Source organism: Mauremys mutica, chromosome 4 (genome assembly GCF_020497125.1).
Source record: "Mauremys mutica isolate MM-2020 ecotype Southern chromosome 4, ASM2049712v1, whole genome shotgun sequence".
In the NCBI taxonomy this organism is placed as follows: domain Eukaryota; kingdom Metazoa; phylum Chordata; order Testudines; family Geoemydidae; genus Mauremys; species Mauremys mutica.
In genome coordinates this window covers 131777475-131797672 of record NC_059075.1, presented here as the reverse complement: position 1 = coordinate 131797672, position 20198 = coordinate 131777475, and the positions used below count along the sequence as shown (strand labels likewise).

The following is a 20198-nucleotide window of genomic DNA, read 5'->3' as shown; positions in this document are numbered from 1 at the left end:
GTTTGCAACAGCTGGCCATATGTAAGAGACATACAGCACAAGAGATTATAATAAAACCTGGTACTAGGCTGATGGGAAGACAAAGGTCATGACTATGAGATCATGTATCTGTATGATGGGGTGTACAAACCCCACACTGGGCAACACGGGGTTAAGGGATTATTTGGGTTTTAGCCACTCCCTTCCCTCCCTGCCCCCCACCTGCAGCAAATACTCCATCTGCTGGAGGAATTGAGACAGGGAATTAGCTCATTTGGTGGCAGAGCTGGAGGTGAGCAGAGCTGCAGCCCACAGCTCCAGCAGTGCAGAGCAGAGGAAGCCTAAGGCTCTGACACAACTGCCCAAGGGGCCCTCCCTGAGGGAAGAGAGGACTCACCCCAGAGACAACCAGCGAGGGAAGTATCCTGTGGACCTTGGACATTGGTAACCCCCTCTTACTGTGATTTGGGTTTCTCCCTGAGGGGAAAGTCTCGGACTAAGATAATGTGGGGGTGAGGAGGGAATGAAAGTAAGAAGCCCAGGGAGGACCCCCTTAAGCAGCCTTGGTTGCCAGACCACTGGTAGCCCGAAGGGCCCTGGGTCGGAGCCCAGTGGAGTGGGAAGGCTTGGGCTCTCCCCACAACCCCCTTGGCAGTCAGGAGTTGTGGCCTTGAGCACTAGGCCATGCTCCCCAACCAGACCCTGAGTGAGAATTGTTACAAGCTGCTTTGGTGAGGAACATGTGATGTTCTTGATTTGTTAAGGTTCTGGGCCAGATCTTCAGCTGGGGTAAATCAGAATACTACTGCTGATGTCAATGGAGCTACATCAGTTCACACCAGCTGAGGATGTGGCCCGTTATTTCTATAAGGGGAAAGTGTAGGGTTTATAGCTGCTGTAGGGTGGGGCTGGGGCTCAAGGAGAGAAGTGGTTTGGTGAAAAGAGGGTTACATTTGGGGAGGCGGGAGTGCTGTGTGGAGACAAGAATAGGAGAATAAACGGGTTACTATTTTACAAGGGGTGAGGGATGACATGATGGAGGCTTTAGTGGTGTGAGTGAAGATTAGACTCATTTCCTATGACACTGTGGCATGCCACAGCCAGCTGGTAGTTCAGACCCCAACACACAATGTTTTTGTCCAGTCTGCTTTTGAGCACAGGCTCAGACTTGCCAGCGCACACAGCCCTGGGCCAATATCTGATCATCACTTACATCTATAATTCCACTTAATAGGGTTTGGGATTCCTAAAGCGCTGTTTGTTTACAAATGCCGTAACCCCAGCTCAAGTTGCAATAAGCTAGAATGCAGTAGATGGGTGAATGGTTACTGGATTTAACTTACAATTGTGCTTGACGTTTTTTTTTTTTGTTTTTTTTTTTTACAAATGATCTAGGACTTAAAATACCTTCTTAGACCATGAGGGCCAGCTTAGATGCAGAGTGGTTACTAAATGATGACAGGTATTCTCTGCTCTTACTGGATCTAATTAAAGATGACTTCGGGGCCACATTTGCCAGTTTGATTGTACAAATCACTCCTAGTCCCAGAAATCTGGTGGCATTTATCAGGGGGTAGCAGTAATGTGTCTCTCTTACCCAGGCCACTTTGCCACTTACTAAAATTACCGAGTGGTAAAATTAAACTCTAGCCCTTTTTTTTTTTTTAAAGTTCCCTTGAGGCAGACTTGCTGTGACTCTTGCTTCTTTGTGGAAGCTTCCATAATTGCCATCAACTTGATAAGCAGTTGCTAGTTGTTCAGCCTAGGAACCTATAAATGGGCCTGTCTTTGCCTCCCTAAGATCACCCACCATATCAGAGCATGGATGGAATTCAAGTCATCTGCCTCCCAATCCCGTGTCTCTTCCAGTGGGCTGATACCTTCCCCTATCCAGGGCTGAGAACTCACCCAATGTACTTTGAGATCCTCAGCTAGAAAATACCATAGAAACAAGGACTGTTCAGATAGCCATTTGTAGCTCAAGGTTTGAGTCAGAAGGTGGTCCTGGTTTCATCTTAAGTTCTAAGGCACTCTTAGGAATGAATGAACATACATTCCCTCCCCCCACCCATCCCAAATTAAAAAGAAAGTTCAATGAATCGGATTCGTGCGGGCTGTATTTATGAAACTCATGGGGCTTTTGTTTTACACTGACAGAAGTTACTGCTCATGAAGATGAAGAACCTCGAGCCTTCCAAGCATTGTTCAAGCTTCCCCAGGCAGCCAACAGCCTTTAGGGCTGGCCTCCACCGTACCCAGCCAGAGTACCAGCCTGACCAAAACCAGGAATGACACTGCTGAAGGGTGAGTAAACTCTGTCAATCCATTGTAATAACTCCCTTTCTAGATTCTGCAGTAACCTTATTTTTTCCCCCAGGCTACACTTACAGCAATAGAACAGCTGTAGCCATATCGAGTGTTGCTACCTGTCTAGATCTAGTAGTATTTTAAAACTTTTTAGTGGTAACCACAGGCTGGCACGACACCTACAAAACACTTGACAGTGGTTAGACAACTCCCTGCTCTCGTACTCTCCAAGCGCTTTGTGTCCAGTGTCCAGCACAATGGGGTGTTGATCCCAGTATGGAGCCTATAGGGTCTTTCCTAAGTAACCCCTGAAATGTGCGTGGAGATGACCTTTTGCATGTGAACTTAATCCTTGCTGTATGCATAGGGAAGGAGCTGCCCCTGTTGTAGGATGCAAGGGCTGGGTCTTCGGTTCTATTCCCACCGAGCTGGAGGGTCAAGGGCAATCAGGACTGCAGCTCTTGTTTATTAGACTTTGCCACATCCCCAGGAAGGCACTTAGGGCTAGAAAAAAGGGTGTACAGCGTTCAAATGGGAGAGAGAGAGCATGCAGGAGTTCAGTTTTTTTCTTTTAGTGGGTCAGACTATCTGAGCGCCATTCCTTTATTTCACTCCCTGTTGTATGTACAGTGGGAACTGAGCTGCAGCGTGTGGGGTGTTAGGTACAGTTCTTTATGGAACGAGCATGCCTGCTGTGCAATTTGAGTGGGCATTCAAATTTAGGCAAGACTCGGGGTATTCTCACCCAAAGACCTACACTCTGAAAATCAGGTCCCTTTAAGTTGTCATGTTAGGCCCCCAAGAACTGAGAGCCCCAATATCACTAGCCCTGTCTGAAAATCTTGGCCATCGCTTATACCAGCATTAAATGAGCTGATGTTTAAAGCTGGCACGTTAGAATCTTACTGTGTAACTTGTTATAGCCAACTGAGCCTACAATTGCATGAGGGATTTAAACAGGCCTGACACCTACAAACGTTTGGGCTAGATGAACCAACGGCATTAATCCCAAAATCAGAAGTTGAATTTCAATAGCAGTCCGAGCCCTTCAGTCTGCCAGGGAAGGATGAGATTTCATCATTGGTCAGTGACAGCCCTGGCCTTTCTTTGAAAAGACTCTCCAACTCTGCGACACTCTTTAAACAGATGTGAGCTAACAGTAATGGTTGGCTGCTAAGGGTAAGTGCTGCATGGCAGACAAAGTTCAGTTCCTGGGTCCCAGCTCTTGAGAAGTGCAAGGGCAGCTTAGCCCCTGGAGCAAAGGAAGGTCCCCTCTTGTTACCCACACAGGCTAAGACAGGGGTTGGCAACCTTTCAGAAGTGGTGTGCCGAGTCTTCACTCTAATTTAAGGTTTCATGTGCCAGTAATACATTTTAACATTTTTTTGAAGGTCTCTTTACATACAATAGTTATAAATATAGACTTATAGAAAGAAACATTTTAAAAACCTTATTTAAAGAAGCTTCATTTAAAATTAAATTAAAATGCAGAGCCCCCTGGACCGGTGGCCAGGACCCAGGAAGTGTGAGTGCCACTGAAAATCAGCTCACGTGCCACTGGTTGCCTATCCCTGGGCTAAGGCCTTCCACTGACAGGCTCCAGAAGTGCATTCAATCTTCCTTGGCTAGGACAACAGTGGTCTCTGAGGGTAAAGCAGAGGAAAATGAGGGGTCTCTTCAGGGTTGTATAAAGGGTGAGTGGGATCTTGAGGAGCGAAAGGAACAGAACTGTCAGTAGAAAGCAGCTCCAGGGACTCGGGAAAGCTGCAGGCTTGATGGCCATCTCGGTCATTCAACATTCCCTTTCTGCTTATTAGAGAAAACAGAGACTGCATGTAAATTATAACACTTTATTTTATTACAGAAAAGAAACCTCACAACTGCAGGATCCTGTAAACACCATGAGTAACATTGAACCAAATATAAAACATAAGAAACAAGTTGATCTTGTACCTGAATGCTCGATGACATTCAATGTCACCATTTACTTAGTTTTAAACTATGTTCCAGTGGAATTTGCTTTAGAACGCTCCAAAACCGGATCTGGTAAATGACACAATTGTGGGTGAACAGACTAGTTTATGTAAACTTTCTTAATTAGCTATATTCCATACCCCTAACACACGAAGTGCTGAGTGCCCTCAGCACCCACTGAATCTGAAAGGGTCTGACCCCGTGAAAGGTGTTCAGGTGCCCAGTGCTCAGCCCCTGATACTTCAATGTGGACAAGGGGAGTTGAGGGCACTGTGTGTGTACAGAAATGTGAACTCAAATTCCAGACCAACTATCCCGTATATCTAATTTACTTAAAACTGAAGGTGGTGCAGAAGTAGACAACCCATAAGGCTAAACTGCAAGCCCTGGAATCTCACTGGTGATACTCCAAATGAAATCGTCTTATGTGAGCACCTCCCTCCAACCTGAGGAAAGGGCTCAATTGGGCCTTCCAGCAGGCAGATTTTTTTCACATGCCATGTAAGTCTTCCAGCATTTAACAGAAAAAAATTAAAACTAACAGTAGAAAGCGATTGCATAAAATGTCTATTGACCTGCCAGCAAATGGTTAAGGACACTTTTTTTTCTGTCCTGCCCTAAAGAGTTAGGAGGAGCTTTTCAAAAGCACCTAAAGGGATTTAGGAGCACACAGCCTAGTGACTTTCAGTAGGCAGTTTTGAAAATCTCCTTCTCTTAGGCACTTGCAAGGAGAGGAAATCTATTTGCTGTTCGAGGCCAAGAAAGAGCCACTGCAAATATGGGAACCTGGGCTCCGAGATAGGCAAGCACAGATACAAATGGGAACTAGATACACATCGGCAAGTATTTCTCTTTTTAAACTAAAGCAGCATTCGTAAATGCGTAAGACAATTTGTGCTTAATATTATCAAGTTAAGTATAGCGAGGAAAAAAATACACAACTGTGTACCTTTAGCAGCAAGAGAGCCTAGTTTACAATCTGCAAACAGACGGAGGGGAAAAATGCTTTCACCAAACAGTGGTTTGGGGGTGGGGGGAGAAGAGGAAAGAAGCAATGCTGAAAGTGGCTGCTTAGTTTAGTATTTTAGGGGCTGATTTTAAGAAACTGGGCTCTGTTTTTGTAGGCAGGCAGATGTGTAAGAGGTATGAGTTTCAACCACAATTAACTGCAGGTGTAGTTATTTGGAGGGGGAGAACTGAACATTTGCACCCCTTTAAAAAAAAATTAGGACTTCAGACTGGACTGGCTGCAACCATGTTTGAACATGGTCATGGCTCGTATGTTCCTGTATCCAGTCTGAACTGGGCCCTTAGCACACATGCCACCTCCCAAAAGTCAGGAAAAGCAGGAAACATTTTTTCTCAGCTGTAGATTTACTTCCTTACAAAGCTGTTCTTACTGTGTATATACAAAATGCTGCTAAAATTCCAACCCAGTCTTTTGGGTAACTCTATTCTGTCAAACAGGCAAATCAGTTACAAACTGGAAGGAAGGAGTTTGTCTTAATCTGCACAGCAGCCCAAATTCTGCAATTGGATGTGTGTGGGGTGCCCCCATTGAAGCCAATGGGAATTTTCAACAAATAGCTGCAGCAATTGTAAAAGAGGAAGACAAAACTACCTACAGGTTCTGCCAGGGTAAATTCAGTTTGCATGGCTGTGCTGAGAGACTCTGGCTTATCATGCATGTGCAGCAAGAAATGGTGGTTCTTCAGCTACAGAGCCATCACTAAAGGAGCTTCACACATTTCACAGGCTAAGTCAGATTGCTTTATTTGGCAAAATATTATCTAGATTTGTTTTCATTCAACACCACCGTCTACTCTGGTTAAGCTCAACAGCACAACCGTGTCCTTAGTAAAAAGAGGTGATTCTGACTTGCACAGAACTGAAAATGAGCATTGGCAAAGCATCTCCACCTTTCTAGACTACAGTAGTATACATGCTGGATGCAAAGCCTACTGGTGGTGCAAACAGATTCCTTCACCCCTGGCGTTTTACTGACACAACAGTGTCCCATCTGTGCGTGGATGGAAAAGTGGAATCTGTCTTGCAGTGCTGGTTGGTCCCTTTGTAACTGAGTGATTATCGTTAAAACAAAGGCAAGCGTCTACAGTAGAATTCTTTTGATGCTAATATTCATAGCATTCCCCTTCTCATGCTGAACAGGTTTTTTTGTTTTTGTTTTTTTTTTAAACACTTCTCTTCTTTCACAGGTTTAGGTAAAGCTCAACCACCACCAATCCACGTGGGCACAGGCACCTGGGGAAATCTCAAAGCCTCTGACTTCAAAGAGCTTCCATCCCTTCCTTCTCAATTGTCCTTGCAATTGCACCGTTAGATGTAGGGACCAGAGCTCATTATTAACATGCTTGAAATATTCCACTATAATAAGAGAGACTACAAGGATAACACACCTTGCAAGAGAGTGTGTCCCATGTCCTGGGATGAAACGATGCTGAGAAATTTCCCAACACAGGAGAGCTACTGGGAAGCCGCAGACCCCTTAGTCTGTACTAATCCGGCAGATCGTTAGGAGCCATTTGTGAGAATGGTGCATTTAACCTATCGAGTTCATCTACCTGGGGTGGATGATGCATCAGAAGTTCCTGGTCTTCTGAAACATCCTCGCCTACTACCACCAGGTTTGTTAGAGATTTGCTTCTAACACACTGGAAGTCGACGTGACGGCTCTTTCCTTCTTCCTTTTCCCAAGACATCTGGATGAACGGCCGTTGCACATAGTTGTATATAACTTCTGATCGGCCTCCGGGTCTCCTCTTGACTTTCTCTTTACATGTGGGATAACCTGAAGCACAATCAGCCTGTCAGTCTCAATCCACCCCTTGCATGCATCACAGCACTGCTCAAACAAAAGGAACCCTAAAGGACAAGTTATGGCCCAGCAAGAATACTGGGTAGAGCTGGGACAACACCTCAAGCACTAGGTGGAAAAGTGCTCTCATTCCACATTTAGACCCTGTAAAAATGAACTAGGACTATAGTACAGAGCTTCAGATTCTGCCAGCTCCCCCAGAGACGGTGTATTTAAACTGGCAGTAGTGGTATTGATGTCCAAACCAATTGTTCTCCCTTTTTATTTAAGGTTTCTGTTGTTTAGGAAATAAAATGTACCTTCAATGCCAATTCGAATATTTTTCAGCCCACGCTCCTTTAAGACAGTTTTTGCAACATCACGATTCTCGATGTACTTGAAGAATCTGTACAGCTTGGAACTGTAAAGAACTTGAGAAACAAAGTGATTCATTAGTCACTACAAGACATGCATCCATCTAGCATTTGGCGTAATTGGTAGGGGCTGGGATAGTTATCTTGTGATGCCTGTGGGCAGCCCTTCACAGTCTGGGTGCTGGAAAAGTCAGCCTTGGGGTTTCAGAACTACTTTTAAATACCTATCATCAGGCAACAGAAGGGTCCAAATTCCTTTGTGACGTGGGTGGTGATACAAGATGGGTAAAAATGGGTCTGGAAACAGTTAAGTGGTAAATTCATGTAAATTGGTGCAAGTTACCATTCAGTGGCTGGGTAAAATGAATACAACTCACTCTTTGGGGGGGAAGGTACAGGAGTTTTTACAGGAAATGCAAATTAAGAAAAGGATGCAAGTTAATGTGTGTGAGGTTTGTGTTCTTATCTTTTCACTAGTTCTACCCTCTTATTGTGTTACATTCATTTTGCAAACCCAGTGAATATTGCATCTTCTCTAATGAATCTGTCCCCAAGACTTTTATGTAAGTAGCATCTTCTTGCATCAGGGTGCAGCAGTGCGTCTCAAGCAATAACAACCATCCATCACATCTTCAAACATGGGTGGTTGGGGGCTGCTCTCTCTCTGTAACTATAGGGTGTTGGATATCACTGATCATTTGCCAGTTTTTAATGTTGGTAAACAGAACAAATCTTGTCTGTCTGCTCTATCCAGGAAACTGCAAATGGGAAATATGCATGTTTTGTGCCTTTGTTTGATTAAAATGTTATCTCAAGCAAGGATGATGCAACTTCCATTACTAAAGAGGGATTTTGTCCCCACACTAGGGAAAATGGTCAGATACACAATAGCTTCCTTTAAACTTAGATTCATTTACCCTATAATTACCCTTCCTTAGTATTGCTGACTAGAATGTTATTATCAAGCAGATTATTTCCCTTTTCTACATTACAGCTCATCTGCTGAGACCACACAGCCAGCTCCCTTCTATCAGGCTATAATGTCACAGAAACAAGGTTGTTTTCTGTGGGATTAAGCAGAAGAGGCCTGATCCTAGGAGGTGGGAGGGCCCTTAGCACCTACAAGGAGAAGACAAGCTAGTAAGAAAGGACACACTTATTCCCATGCCAATATTTGAGAGCAATCCTGCAGTCAAAGCTCTCATTAATATCAATACGAATCTTAAGTGAAGGAGAGATATGTGATTGGGTCCACTGACAAAAGCAGAGGAAATATACTATTTTCTATAAAAAAAAAGAGAACATTTAAGGTTTGCTCCAATATGAAAGTCTCTGTTTGAAGCCAGAAATCTAATGGCAGAGCCAAACAACCAATCTTCATTGGGGTATACTGCTTTCTATATGTTCACAGAACTCCTACAGACGCTGACAGCAAAAGGTTGGAATCAAGATCTGCCATATGGCTCATCACTAAACACTTAGCTAGGCCAATATTAATGAGACAATTGTGCTTTAAAATAAATATTTTTACAAGTTTTTGATGAAATCTCTCACTCCATGGTAAACCGTTCCCCCACTAATGAAATCTCAACAGAATAATTTGTTAAATCTGATGTGTTATTTAACAATTTAATCACAGTTATTTTATTGTGTTAAATCTGATGTTGATGTGAATCAAGCATTCTGAAGTAAACAGCTAGGGTCTGATCTTCCCAAGTGTTGATCAGACACACAACGCCAGTGGGAGATACAGGTGCTCAGGACCTCTGAAAATCAAGCCATTATCGCCTTTTCAATAGAAGGAAATGTCCTTGCCCAGGATCAAATAGAGCTCCTGAGAAAGCCAGTCACTGGAAGCTGTCACCTCATTTAACAAATGGTTTTTAAAAAAAACAATTCCCACTTCTTACTTTGTGAGTATTCCTCTCCCATTGGAGGTGGATGGTCTTCGTCCCAGTCCACTGTGTCTTCATCTGTTAATACTACAATGTGGCATTCGCGTTCTCCTTTCCTGGCGCTGCCCACCATTATAGGCAGAATAAGCTCTTCCAGGTAGTTATCAAACTGCTTGTGAGCTCCATCATTAGAGAGTTCGTGCAACAAAGCACCTAAAGGAGACAAATCCAGTACAAATAAGTAAGCATTACTGATCTGCCACTGTGTTTTATACCAAACTGAACTAGGACACACGTTTCTGGGGGTATGATTCTGTAAGATGGTTTTAAAACCAACACCATTTGCCTCTCTGTAGCACTCAATCTGATGATCTCAAAGCACTTTATAAACATTAATGAATAAAGCCCCATAACCTCCAAGTAAGGAAAGTGGTGTTCCCATTTTACAGATGGGAAATGGAGGGTAGGAAAAAAAAATCAAGGCCAAATGGTTCAAAAACAAGGCTCCTACTGTAAATTTATAATTAGGCCCCTAAATAAAGGTGGCCTGATCTTCAGAGGTGCTGAGCATGCACAGATCTCTTAACGTCAATGGCAGTTGTTGACACTCAGGCCACGTATTTATGTACTTGTAGATAGATTTAGGCACCCAAGCGTGGACTCAATGGCTTGTCCACACACAGTCACTGGGAGAGCCCATAAATCTCAATCCCTTTAACCCTGGCACCATCTCACCATTTTACGTAGCATACATCCCAACCCTATGCTTTATTGATAGTTATATCTACAATAAACGAGTACCCATCCCAAGGCCCTGGACACCTTTGACAACCACCTTAAAAACATACATTCATACGAACAGTATCTCTAATCCACTTCCCAGATCACAATGCTGGCAACAGCAAAAATAGAATACAAAGTTGATTTAAATTTTAGGGCCATTACAAGGAATGATTTAAAAAAAAAAAAAGAGCCCAGACCCAATCAATATAGTAAAATCATAATAGAGAATGAATAATAGATTATCATGAATTTAAATGTATGCATCTGTGGCAGAGCCACAGGCTCAGTGGTAGGCACCCCAGGTTTCAAACCGTCTGTAGGAGGAAGCCCTTCGGTGTGCCTGCCAGACCCCGAGGGGTCTCACTCTTCCTGCACAGGATAGGTCATGCTATCTCAACTGCCTCCTTAGACTGAACCTCTGGGGCACCAGCACTCCTGTTTCACAGCAAGCCCAGCAGAGACAGATGCCTGGCAGAGACTTGTACTCTCTTCAGGGATTAATGCATCTCACCAAGCATTTGCAGTGACACTCAACAGTCGGCTTTGTTAGTTAATTGGAACACAGCACAGGAAGTCTTTAGGTTACCTCAGAGAGCTGAAGGTTAAAGCATCGCCCATTCTGGTTAGCCCAGAGCTCAGCCACGCTGTAGTGAACCCCATTATTCAAGCTCTGAGGCCTGGTATACACTAAACATTAGGTTGACCCAGCTACATCGGTGAGAGGTGTGAAAAATCCACCCCCCGAAGCAGCACAAGCCGATCTAACGCCCGGTGTAGACAATGCTAGGTCGACACAAGGATTCTTCCATTGACCTAACTACCACCTCCTGGGAAGGTGGCTTACCAACGCCCATAAGAAAACCCCACCCCTCGGCGTAGGTAGCGTCTACACTAAAGCGCTGCTGTAGACAAGCCCTTAGTTTGACCGCCTTTGTGATGTCTCAGGCAAGAGCCCAGACTCCTTCCAGCAGCCCACTCTTACCCCCCACCTCCCATCTTCCCAGTCCTTTGTTCCCAAGCCGAGGAAGTTTGCCCAGCTTCCCTGCTGGGAGGTAGGGAAATCCATCTGCCCCTGAGCCCTTGGTTGCTAGAGTCATGGCTACATATGCCAGCAAAATTTATGTTGCTCAAAGTTTATAGAGCTCTCTCCTATCGGCTTAAAGCGGCTACGCGAGCGACCTTACAGTGGCACAGCTGTGCCACTGTAAATTCGCTTGTGTAGTCGTGGCGTAGGGGTCAATGTCCTGGTGATTGGATTTGCTATTGTCTTCTCAGATTCACCATAGATACGGGGTCAGTATCAGCCAGTCCATTTGAATGACTCATTCAGGGTCAGACAGCTCGGCGTCACTCATATCGATGTCTCAGCCTGCTCTGAGAGCAAACTGTCCTCCTCCCACTAACGATGCAATACATAAGGGAAACTGAGGCCCACACCAGGGTCACAAAAATATTACCTCATCACAGCATCATTTCCAGCAAAGCCCCCCGGTATTTAAATTCTTGCAATTATTTGCAATCACACACAAAGCGAAGAGCAAAAATTTGGATCTTGCAAGATGTGGAGCACTCTGGCTCTGGTCCAGCAAAGCACTTAAGCACATGCTTAGTTTTAAGCACATGAGTAGTGCCACTGGAGTCAATGGAACAAAACTGCTTGAAGTAAATCACACGATTAAATGCTTTGCTGGACTGGGGCCAAAGTGCTCAGCACCTTGTAGGATCAAGCCCTAACTTCTAGCTAATTTCTTCTCCCCGTACTTACTTAGGTCTTGACATTTGATTGTGTTGAAATCAAAGTTGATACAGAGGTAATCGCACGTATCTCTGAGATCAGGGATAGAAATTCCATCGGGGCAGTTAATGATTCCAGTTTTGTAATAATCCTGTAAATAAATTAAGGAGGAAAATGATGTTTTTTTTTTTTAAAAATCTCAGGCTAACCTGGAAATATTGTTGTTAATTAGTTTATTGTTCTGCTGGCAGACAGTCATGAACAACTTTGTTAGCTAGCAAAAAAAAGAGACAAAGCAGCTTTGCCGTGCAACAGAGGAATTATTCATGCAATTAATGTATGCAGAAATGGGGTGACTGAGCGCACAGCTCAGAAATTGAAATGGTACAAAGGGAGGGAAAAGAAGTGGCAACACAAGTTCCGCAATGGCAGATTGAGCCACGTAAGAAAGAAGAGATTAAGATTTATAATCCGAACGTAAAATAGTTCTGGAACATAAATTCGAAAGAGCATGCAGCTGCTTTGAAGGGAGCACAGCTTTGCAGACATGATGAACAACGGTTTTCATAGCTAAAAATGTGCCCTCACCAGCACTGTGTGAAATACAGTGGAGCTAATTCCTTCTGCAATTTCATATTCTCCCTTTTCATTTGGCCGAGTGAAATTATATTCTCTACCTGCTCCAAACATTCTGAAAGATAAAAACACATATACAAATATATTTAATACATTCATAATGTGGACCAGATGGTGCACCGACATCAAAAACAATCCAAAACAGTTCTATTACAGTTGGAGGCCCAAATTCAATGCTTTATTTTAGTGTGACTTTAAGAGATTTGATCTCAAACAGGCCCTGCTGTAGCAGAGTTGTGTCCATAACTGAACCATTCCACTGTATGGAAGAAGTAGCAGTCACGGTTCTGTGAAGGCTGGCATTCAACCTTGGGTCAGATAAATGCTTCTTGGCTACCAAGGCCCTTCCACTGAGGTCCAGCTTGAGGGGGGAAAAAGGATGGTGAAGTGGCAATGAGTATATATACTTTGGCTAGTAGTAATCAAGCTAGTGAGTTTACGATCAGGTCACTTATCTGCATAATAAAATATGTTATACGGGTTTGGAAAGGATCTCCAGGAGGCTCCTGGGACAGTTGGGGGACTAAGCCTCTGAATTACTCACAGCAGGACTGGGGAGAAGTGAAAGACATGACAAATAGCAGAAAGGTAGGGGTTGCAGTGAGCCACTGGAGTGTCTCCTAATGCCATACTCACTGCTGATTCAGTACTGACTCAGAGGGGGGAGCACTACCTACCGAATCATCAATTTCCCTCTTGCTGACTCAAATCTACAAGGTCTCCCAGCCAAGTGCTGAACCAGTCTGATCCCACTTAGCTTATGAGAGCTGAGATCTCACGTTCTAGTCGCTTTTGGAAAGCGTTTGTCCCATTTTAAACATCTTTAAAGTTATTGAAATCACCTACCTTCCCAGCATGGTGTCAGGATGAGCAGTGAAAATCTGCGGATTTACCACAAATCGAGTGCCATCTACAACAAGAGTCACTTTCTCTGGGGCCTGGGAGGATTGTGAACTACTGGTAGAGCCCATGGCGCTGCTTCCATTTCGTTCTTGAGCAGTAAAATGGTCTAGATGTCTTTTACTCCCAGCTTTGTGATTAGTGCCAGTTGTATCTTCAGGGGTGGGTGGCATGTTACTGAATTGGGGAGTTGCTGGCCGAGAAGCGTATCTGAATTCGGTATCTAAACACAACACAAACAAATAGTGTGAGAATGAAACACTATTTGCTGGATAAGCACAGTTAATATTAAAACCCAACAATTAAATAGAAAAGCTTTGGGTTATGCAAGAAGGAAGAGCTGCTGACCGACATCAACACTCGGAGTTGAAAAGGGCTGTCAATATATGGAATAGCATTTTACAGGACATTATATTATGTAACACCATACTACATCTTCATGCTACACATGGGCCTGACATCTGATCTAGATTCAGATGCAAACTTCCCTACAGTTCTAGGGAACTCCACTTAACGTGGATGTTTAAGTGGATAAAATGGGAGCATGAAGATTAAAATGAGGCTGAGAGAAAATACACTGATACCTGTCTTAAGCAACCGCTCAAAGGACTGAAGATGGAGCAGAATCACACTCTTATTTCTGGATGTTTGAGGATACTTTGGAGATGTCACTTGAGATAGGATGCACAATAATAAAGGCAGCCTCTTGTGCTGGTTTCATTTAATTACCTTCCCCTGTGGTATGTGTGGTAAAGGTCCAGTGAACTAAACAATTGCCACTCTGCAATTCCAGGGGCCCTCTCAATGGATGTGGGGTTTAAACTGGATATAAATGTTATAATTTTGTGGCATGTAAAAGGGCCGTCGTACTGTTGCTTCCAAGTAATCCTCCATGACCCTGGCCCAGTCCTGCAAGGGCAGGTTTGAAACGAGGGTGGCTTCTTTAAGAACGGTATAGAAAAGATCTGGTTTTAACTGAGAGCTGCTTCTAAGCTGAGATATTAAATACACATATGTTGTTTCCTTTCTGAGACACACCCGTCATTTAATAAGGGTTTTACTGAAGCAATAAATCATTAGAGCTCAGACATTTGGGTATAAATATATAGGGCCTAACTGTCATGTACCATTAGTAACAAATAATTGGGGTACAAACGTAAAGAATGGGCCTGATTTTGTGAGATGCTGAGTGCCCTCCTTTCCCACTGAAGTCAAGTTTGGTGATGAGGACACAACATCTCACTGGATCATGTCCATTACTTGATAAATATTAACTGAGAAACAGCTTTTAATATGAATTATATAGGTAGTGGGCAAGTACATATGACCAGGAATAGGCTGATAAAGACTGGGGCCTGCTTCAGTGGAGTCCAGTGGATTCCCTCCCAGCTGCTTGGGAAAGAGACATGATCATCTTTCCAAGAAAACACTATCCCAGATCCCATTGTGAACCTTCATACTGACATGATTAACACAGATTTTGCAAGTGCAAATAACTAAGTAAGGGCACATGTATGTGCACGTTCAATTCTGTACACTCACAAGTGCAGGCCATTTCAAGGCCCAGCTGAAAATGTGTCCTTCAGTATCCTGAATTGCCTTCTGGATCCTGGGAAACACTTCCCCAGGAATCAAAGAACCTTTGAAACCATGTCTCCCTTAGTTACATGTTCTTACAAAATAAATGTGTCCATCATCCTTACCATCATTCCTGGGCACTGCAGAAATGCTAGGGGTTTGGCTGTCTAGGGCCAGGCTATCTTCTTCTGGATCATGGATTGGAGGAGTTATATTTTCTGCAGGGTGATTGGACTCTTGATTTCTTGACTGGTCAGTCCCACTGGCACAGTTAATATTCATGCTGGGCCTCTGTAATGCAAACTGACTGCCGGTCCTTAGAGAGGTCCTATAAGAGAGGATCACAGGCTAGTAGGGTTGGAAGAGACCTCACAGGTCATCGAGTTCAACTCCCTCTACCTAGGGCTGGATCCATAGCCCATTCAAGTCAATGGGTGTCTTTCCACTGACTTCAGACCTACTCAAGTCCGTGGAGAGTTTTATCTAATCTCATTTTGAACGTCTCACCGACGTCTCAGTGACTTTCCCTAGCAGATGTTCTGTTGTAGAACTACACTTATCAGGAAGCTTGTCCTACATTTAAACTAAACTTGCCATTTTTAGATTAACCTTTTTTACCCTCAACAAGGGTTCCAACTTCCACCTCACGCCTGCTCCCTCTCTCCTCCGCAGTCTTTTCATATCCCATCCATGCCAAGCACCAGAAGGTAGAGAGCTTTCTGCGCACCTGACCGCAGCCACCGGGTACAACAATGGGGTTCCAAGGAGAGAAAAGGGAGGACCATTGGGGATTCACTAATGGCAAGTCTCAAACAAACCCTCCCTCCTCTGAGCACAGTATCCCCTAGAGGTTCCTTCAGTAGCTTGACTCTCTAAAGAGTTAGTGCCATTACATTTTTGTTCAGTGTTGAATAGGTTCTCCCCGCCCCCTGTCACACAATTTCCTCTCAATATTTGTGCAGCGCCATCTTATCCCTGCTTTCCCCTTGAACCTTCTTGCACATGAGGTCTTCCAACCCTCAGACGCAATACCTAAACCTGTCGCTTCTTCATCTAAAACATCTTAGTAATCCAGCCTTTCCTCTCCATCCTTCCTACTAAAGTCCCGTCTCATAGTCACAGGGCTAAGTGTGTTTTGGTGCTCTCTCTGGTCTGAGTGCACCCGTCGGGTACCAGCCTCATGCCATTCTTCTCCTGGGGTGGAGTCATGCAATTCTCACTTTTACACGGGGTACTGTGGCCCAGGCTATCAACCATGCTAAGCCAGCAGGTCCAACTGGGTTTGACACCTGCAGTTCTTCCCTTTGGGAGTCTATGACCAGTGATAAATAGTAATCAGAGTGTCTTCTTAAACCAACGTATTGTTTAATCTTAATTATACAAACAAAGCATAAAACAAGAGAAAAATAGGTTTTTAAAACAAATGGTCGCTACATATCTATCTTATCTATAGGGTTACCACCCCCCCGAAGGGAACCTAAAAGGCCTAACTTCCTCAGACAGCCCCCCTAGTGTATCAGTCTGTCCCCCAAAGAGCCCTCAAACAACTGACTGACTGCTGGACAGAGTCCTTTTAACTGTTTATAGTCTTTTTCATCTGTTGGTTCCCAGCAATGGCAAAACAAGCTTTGTAAGGCTGGAGCCCAGAAGGTACGATCTTCACAGTTAATAGCTTAGGCATTGTCCCCTAACCCCTCGGAAATGTTTGCCAGGAGAGGTCTTATCTCAAGCCACTGTGTTGCCTTCCTATTGGTTTCCCAACCCTGTTCATTTAACCCAGTGCTGCTGCATATTAAACCTCCCAATATTTAACCCAATACAATCAGACAGTAACTATCCCAATAATCGTATCGCATACAGTGTTCCTGCATTATTACCGAGCGGTCCCACATTTGCCAAACCCTCATCTGGGCCTTCATCAGCCCCTGCTTTAACTAATGCAACCCCCCTCCCGTGTACACGCAAAACCACCCTCTTCCACTTTTACCATTCTGAGCCCATCACCCCTACTCCTTGTATCTAGTCATTGGTTTCTTCTCATTCCATATTAGGTTCACTTTGTTTGTCATGATCTTTAAAGCTCTACCCATATATCTGTGAGCATTTCACCCAATCCCACTGTATTCTCTCTCCCAGCTGCTCCCCTTTGCCTCTTTCTCTCACTCTCAATTTGACACTTTCTTTCATGCTATGCCTGATACAAGACAACTTTCCCCTCCCTTTGATCCTTCAAATCCCTCTTATTTTTTCAAAAACTTTCCTACACTGATTTCACTAATGAGGTGTCTACCACTTCCTGAGCTTCAACCATGATTTAGTTGTATTGCTTTTGTCTCAGAATCTAATATTTTCAAGAGTGTTCTGTAAAACAGGATATAACATGTACCAAGCTACAGAATTAGTGAATAAAATATATTAGATAATGAAACAACGAGCTACTAATAAATAACAGCAAGGGAGCTTTTCAGTCATAATGCACCAAGAGGGATGGTCTTAATGAGCAGTACAGCGGAACTGAAATAAGGGTTTCAGGGCTGTCATTAGCGCAGCTCAATGGAAGTGTTTCATTCCTAATTAGAAATTAACAAAAGCAGGAACTAATTATTTTTTCTAAATGTAAACACTAATTTAGCAACATATTTATTTCTGCATATTTTTAGAAAAGACGCTGCTTGTGCTTCATGTAGTATTCATGAGAAAAAATAGCTCTTTGGCAACCACAGCACCTTCTTCTGAATAGCAATTCTATTTTAGATAGGTACGACTGGCTCCAATGGATACACAGCAACGTGAGAGACCCAGTAAGGACTGTGACGGTACCTCCCATAAGGCTTTATGGAAATATGCTTAGAATGTGTTTTATGGAAATAAGCTTAGAATGTGTTTTATGCTACATATGCCATGTAACATATCTCCGTAAAGGTTATGATTTACTGAATGTATTAATCCTATTTGTATGCATGTATCATTTTTGTATTCAAAGTTATGACTGTTATGAACATTGGCTGTATACTTGCTTGATTTCTAAGGGTATGGCTACACTGGCGAGTTGCAGCGCTGGAAAGCCTCCACCAGCGCATCAATTAGTAAGTGGCCACACCTGCAGGGCACTTCCAACGCTGCAACTCCCTGGCTGCAGCGCTGGCCGTACACCTCACTCAGCATGGGGAATAAGGATTCCAGCGCTGGTGCTGCAGCGCTGGTCATCAAGTGTGGCCACACACCAGCGCTGTGATTGGCCTCCAGGGTATAAGGATGTATCCCAGAATGCTTTTATAAATTACTCTCTTTGTTTTGTTATGCAGCCTCTCTTTGTTTTGTTGTGAACTCCGAGCTCCGTAGTAGCTCCGTTGATCCCGGAGCTGTTTATCTCCAAACACAGCTCCTGTTTGCTGTGATCAATCTGTGAACAATCAAATGAGATAATGAGGCAGGCAGGGAGTGAGTGTTTGCTTGACAGAAACAGCGGGGGCAGAGGGGAGAAAGGGAGTCGTGTTGGCTGCAGGCTGTTTGCAGTTAAGAGTTAAGGGTAAGGGATCGGGAACATGTTCTGATTTTTCAAGTCAGGAAGCTAACACACAGTGTTGGCTCCAAAAATCCACTTTCTCTCTCTCCCCCCGCTCCCTGTCACACTACGCCCCACCCCACCCCCCTCTTTTGAAAAGCACCGTTGCTGCCACTTGAATGCTGGGATAGCAGCCCATAATGCATCACTCCCAACAGCGCTGCAAATGCTGCAAATGTGGCCACACACCAGCGCTGGTAGCTGTGAGTGTGGCCACACACCAGCGCTGGCCCTGCACAGCTGGACGACCAGCGCTGCAACTACCAGCGCTGCAGATTTGTAAGTGTAGCCATACCCTAAGTAGCCTTAGTTAGAACATTTGGTCACTTCTTGGGAAAGGAATGTGCAAGTTAAGTGCTCAGTCAGGAAGCACTTACAGACAAAAGAGCTTATAAAACTCCAATCCACATAAGAAGTCTACCTGAGGATGTTCAAGGTAGCATGTGGGTAATGGCTGCTAGCTGCAAGTCCTGAGTCATGCATGGGCATGTGACTTGCCCATGTGATTCCGAATCTCCATTTTGTGACTGGATTCTACACAGGGGGAGGGAAGGGTGTCTAGGCAGAAGAGAAAGTCTATTTAAACCCTTGGAAGACCCCTCCATGTGGTCTTCAGCTTCCACCCCCCCAGGATACTTGGAAGAAACTGAAACAAAGGGGTGTGAGTGATTTGCTGGACCCAGGCTAAAAGGAGATTAGTCTGTAAAAGGGAGCATTCTGGAACTGGTGAGGATCTTATCTGCATTAAGTTTGATTAGACATAGATTTGCGCATTTTATTTTATTTTATTTTGCTTGGTGACTTACTTTGTTCTGTCTGTTACTACTTGGAACCACTTATACCCTACTTTCTGTATTTAATAAAATCACTTTTTACTTATTAATTAACCCAGAGTATGTATTAATACCTGGGGGAGCAAAGAACTGTGCATCTCTCTCTATCAGTGTTATAGAGGGCGAACAATTTATGAGTTTACCCTGCATAAGCTTTATACAGGGTAAAACGGATTTGTTTGGGTTTAGACCCCATTGGGAGTTGGGCATCTGAATGCTAAAGACAAGCATACTTCTGTGAGCTGTTTTCAGGTAAACCTGCAGCTTTGGGGCAAGTAATTCAGACCCTGGGTCTTTGTTGGAGCAGACGGGAGCGTCTGGCTCAGCAAGACAGGGTGCTGGAGTCCTGAGCTGGCAGGGAAAACAGGAGCAGAGGTAGTCTTGGCACATCAGTTGGCAGCTCCCAGAGCGGTTTCTGTGATCCAACCCATCACAAGGACATTTTAGTTTGAGGAAATTTAACAGATCACAATACAGAACTCCTATCACCAATGACTAGAATTTGTCTAGACTCATACTGCTGCACGACAAAATTAATCTCCAAGTAATGAACACATTTAAATGAACACAACTCTGTTTCTAGCAACTTACTGCCTGGAATAAGACGGAATATGTACCTCCACAAAGTGCAGCAAAGCACACTATAAACCTGCCAACGCCATTGCAAAACTGACTTTCATTTAATTTCAATCTACATAAAAATTCACAGCAATTCTTGTAACTCGTTTTGATACAAATCTATAGCATATGTTTAAAAATAAATCAATGAAGATTACAAAGCTTTATCAGATATTTTTTAGGCCTGTTCCACATGTAAAACCTAT

The 20198-nt window shown here is 43.8% G+C and overlaps 1 protein-coding gene and 1 long non-coding RNA gene across 22 annotated transcripts in view; one reads left to right on the top strand and one right to left on the bottom strand.

Annotated features, from left to right (window-relative positions):
• The first annotated feature begins 253 nt into the window (after nt 1-253).
• Nucleotides 254-6613, top strand: LOC123369393. 2 transcript variants are annotated; one of them, XR_006579023.1, is made up of 4 exons: nt 254-423; nt 1375-1441; nt 2137-2283; nt 6477-6613. It is a non-coding gene; the product is annotated as an uncharacterized LOC123369393 (long non-coding RNA). The 2 variants fall into 2 exon arrangements; XR_006579022.1 differs by lacking the exon at nt 1375-1441.
• KCTD20 (potassium channel tetramerization domain containing 20) overlaps nt 4123-20198 on the bottom strand; it is a 43777-nt gene continuing 27701 nt past the window's right edge. For 11 of the 20 annotated variants that reach the window (XM_045014939.1, XM_045014936.1, XM_045014944.1 and 8 more), the window contains 7 exons: nt 15102-15304; nt 13345-13621; nt 12451-12553; nt 11893-12013; nt 9360-9557; nt 7396-7506; nt 4123-7069 (listed from right to left, as the gene is read on the bottom strand). In XM_045014939.1, the coding sequence (XP_044870874.1) occupies nt 6777-7069; nt 7396-7506; nt 9360-9557; nt 11893-12013; nt 12451-12553; nt 13345-13621; nt 15102-15258 (1260 nt within the window). In that variant the 5' untranslated portion in view covers nt 15259-15304 and the 3' untranslated portion in view covers nt 4123-6776. The remainder of the gene's footprint in view (nt 7070-7395; nt 7507-9359; nt 9558-11892; nt 12014-12450; nt 12554-13344; nt 13622-15101; nt 15305-20198) is intronic. The other 9 variants (XM_045014948.1, XM_045014949.1, XM_045014950.1 and 6 more) reach the window with 1 other exon arrangement.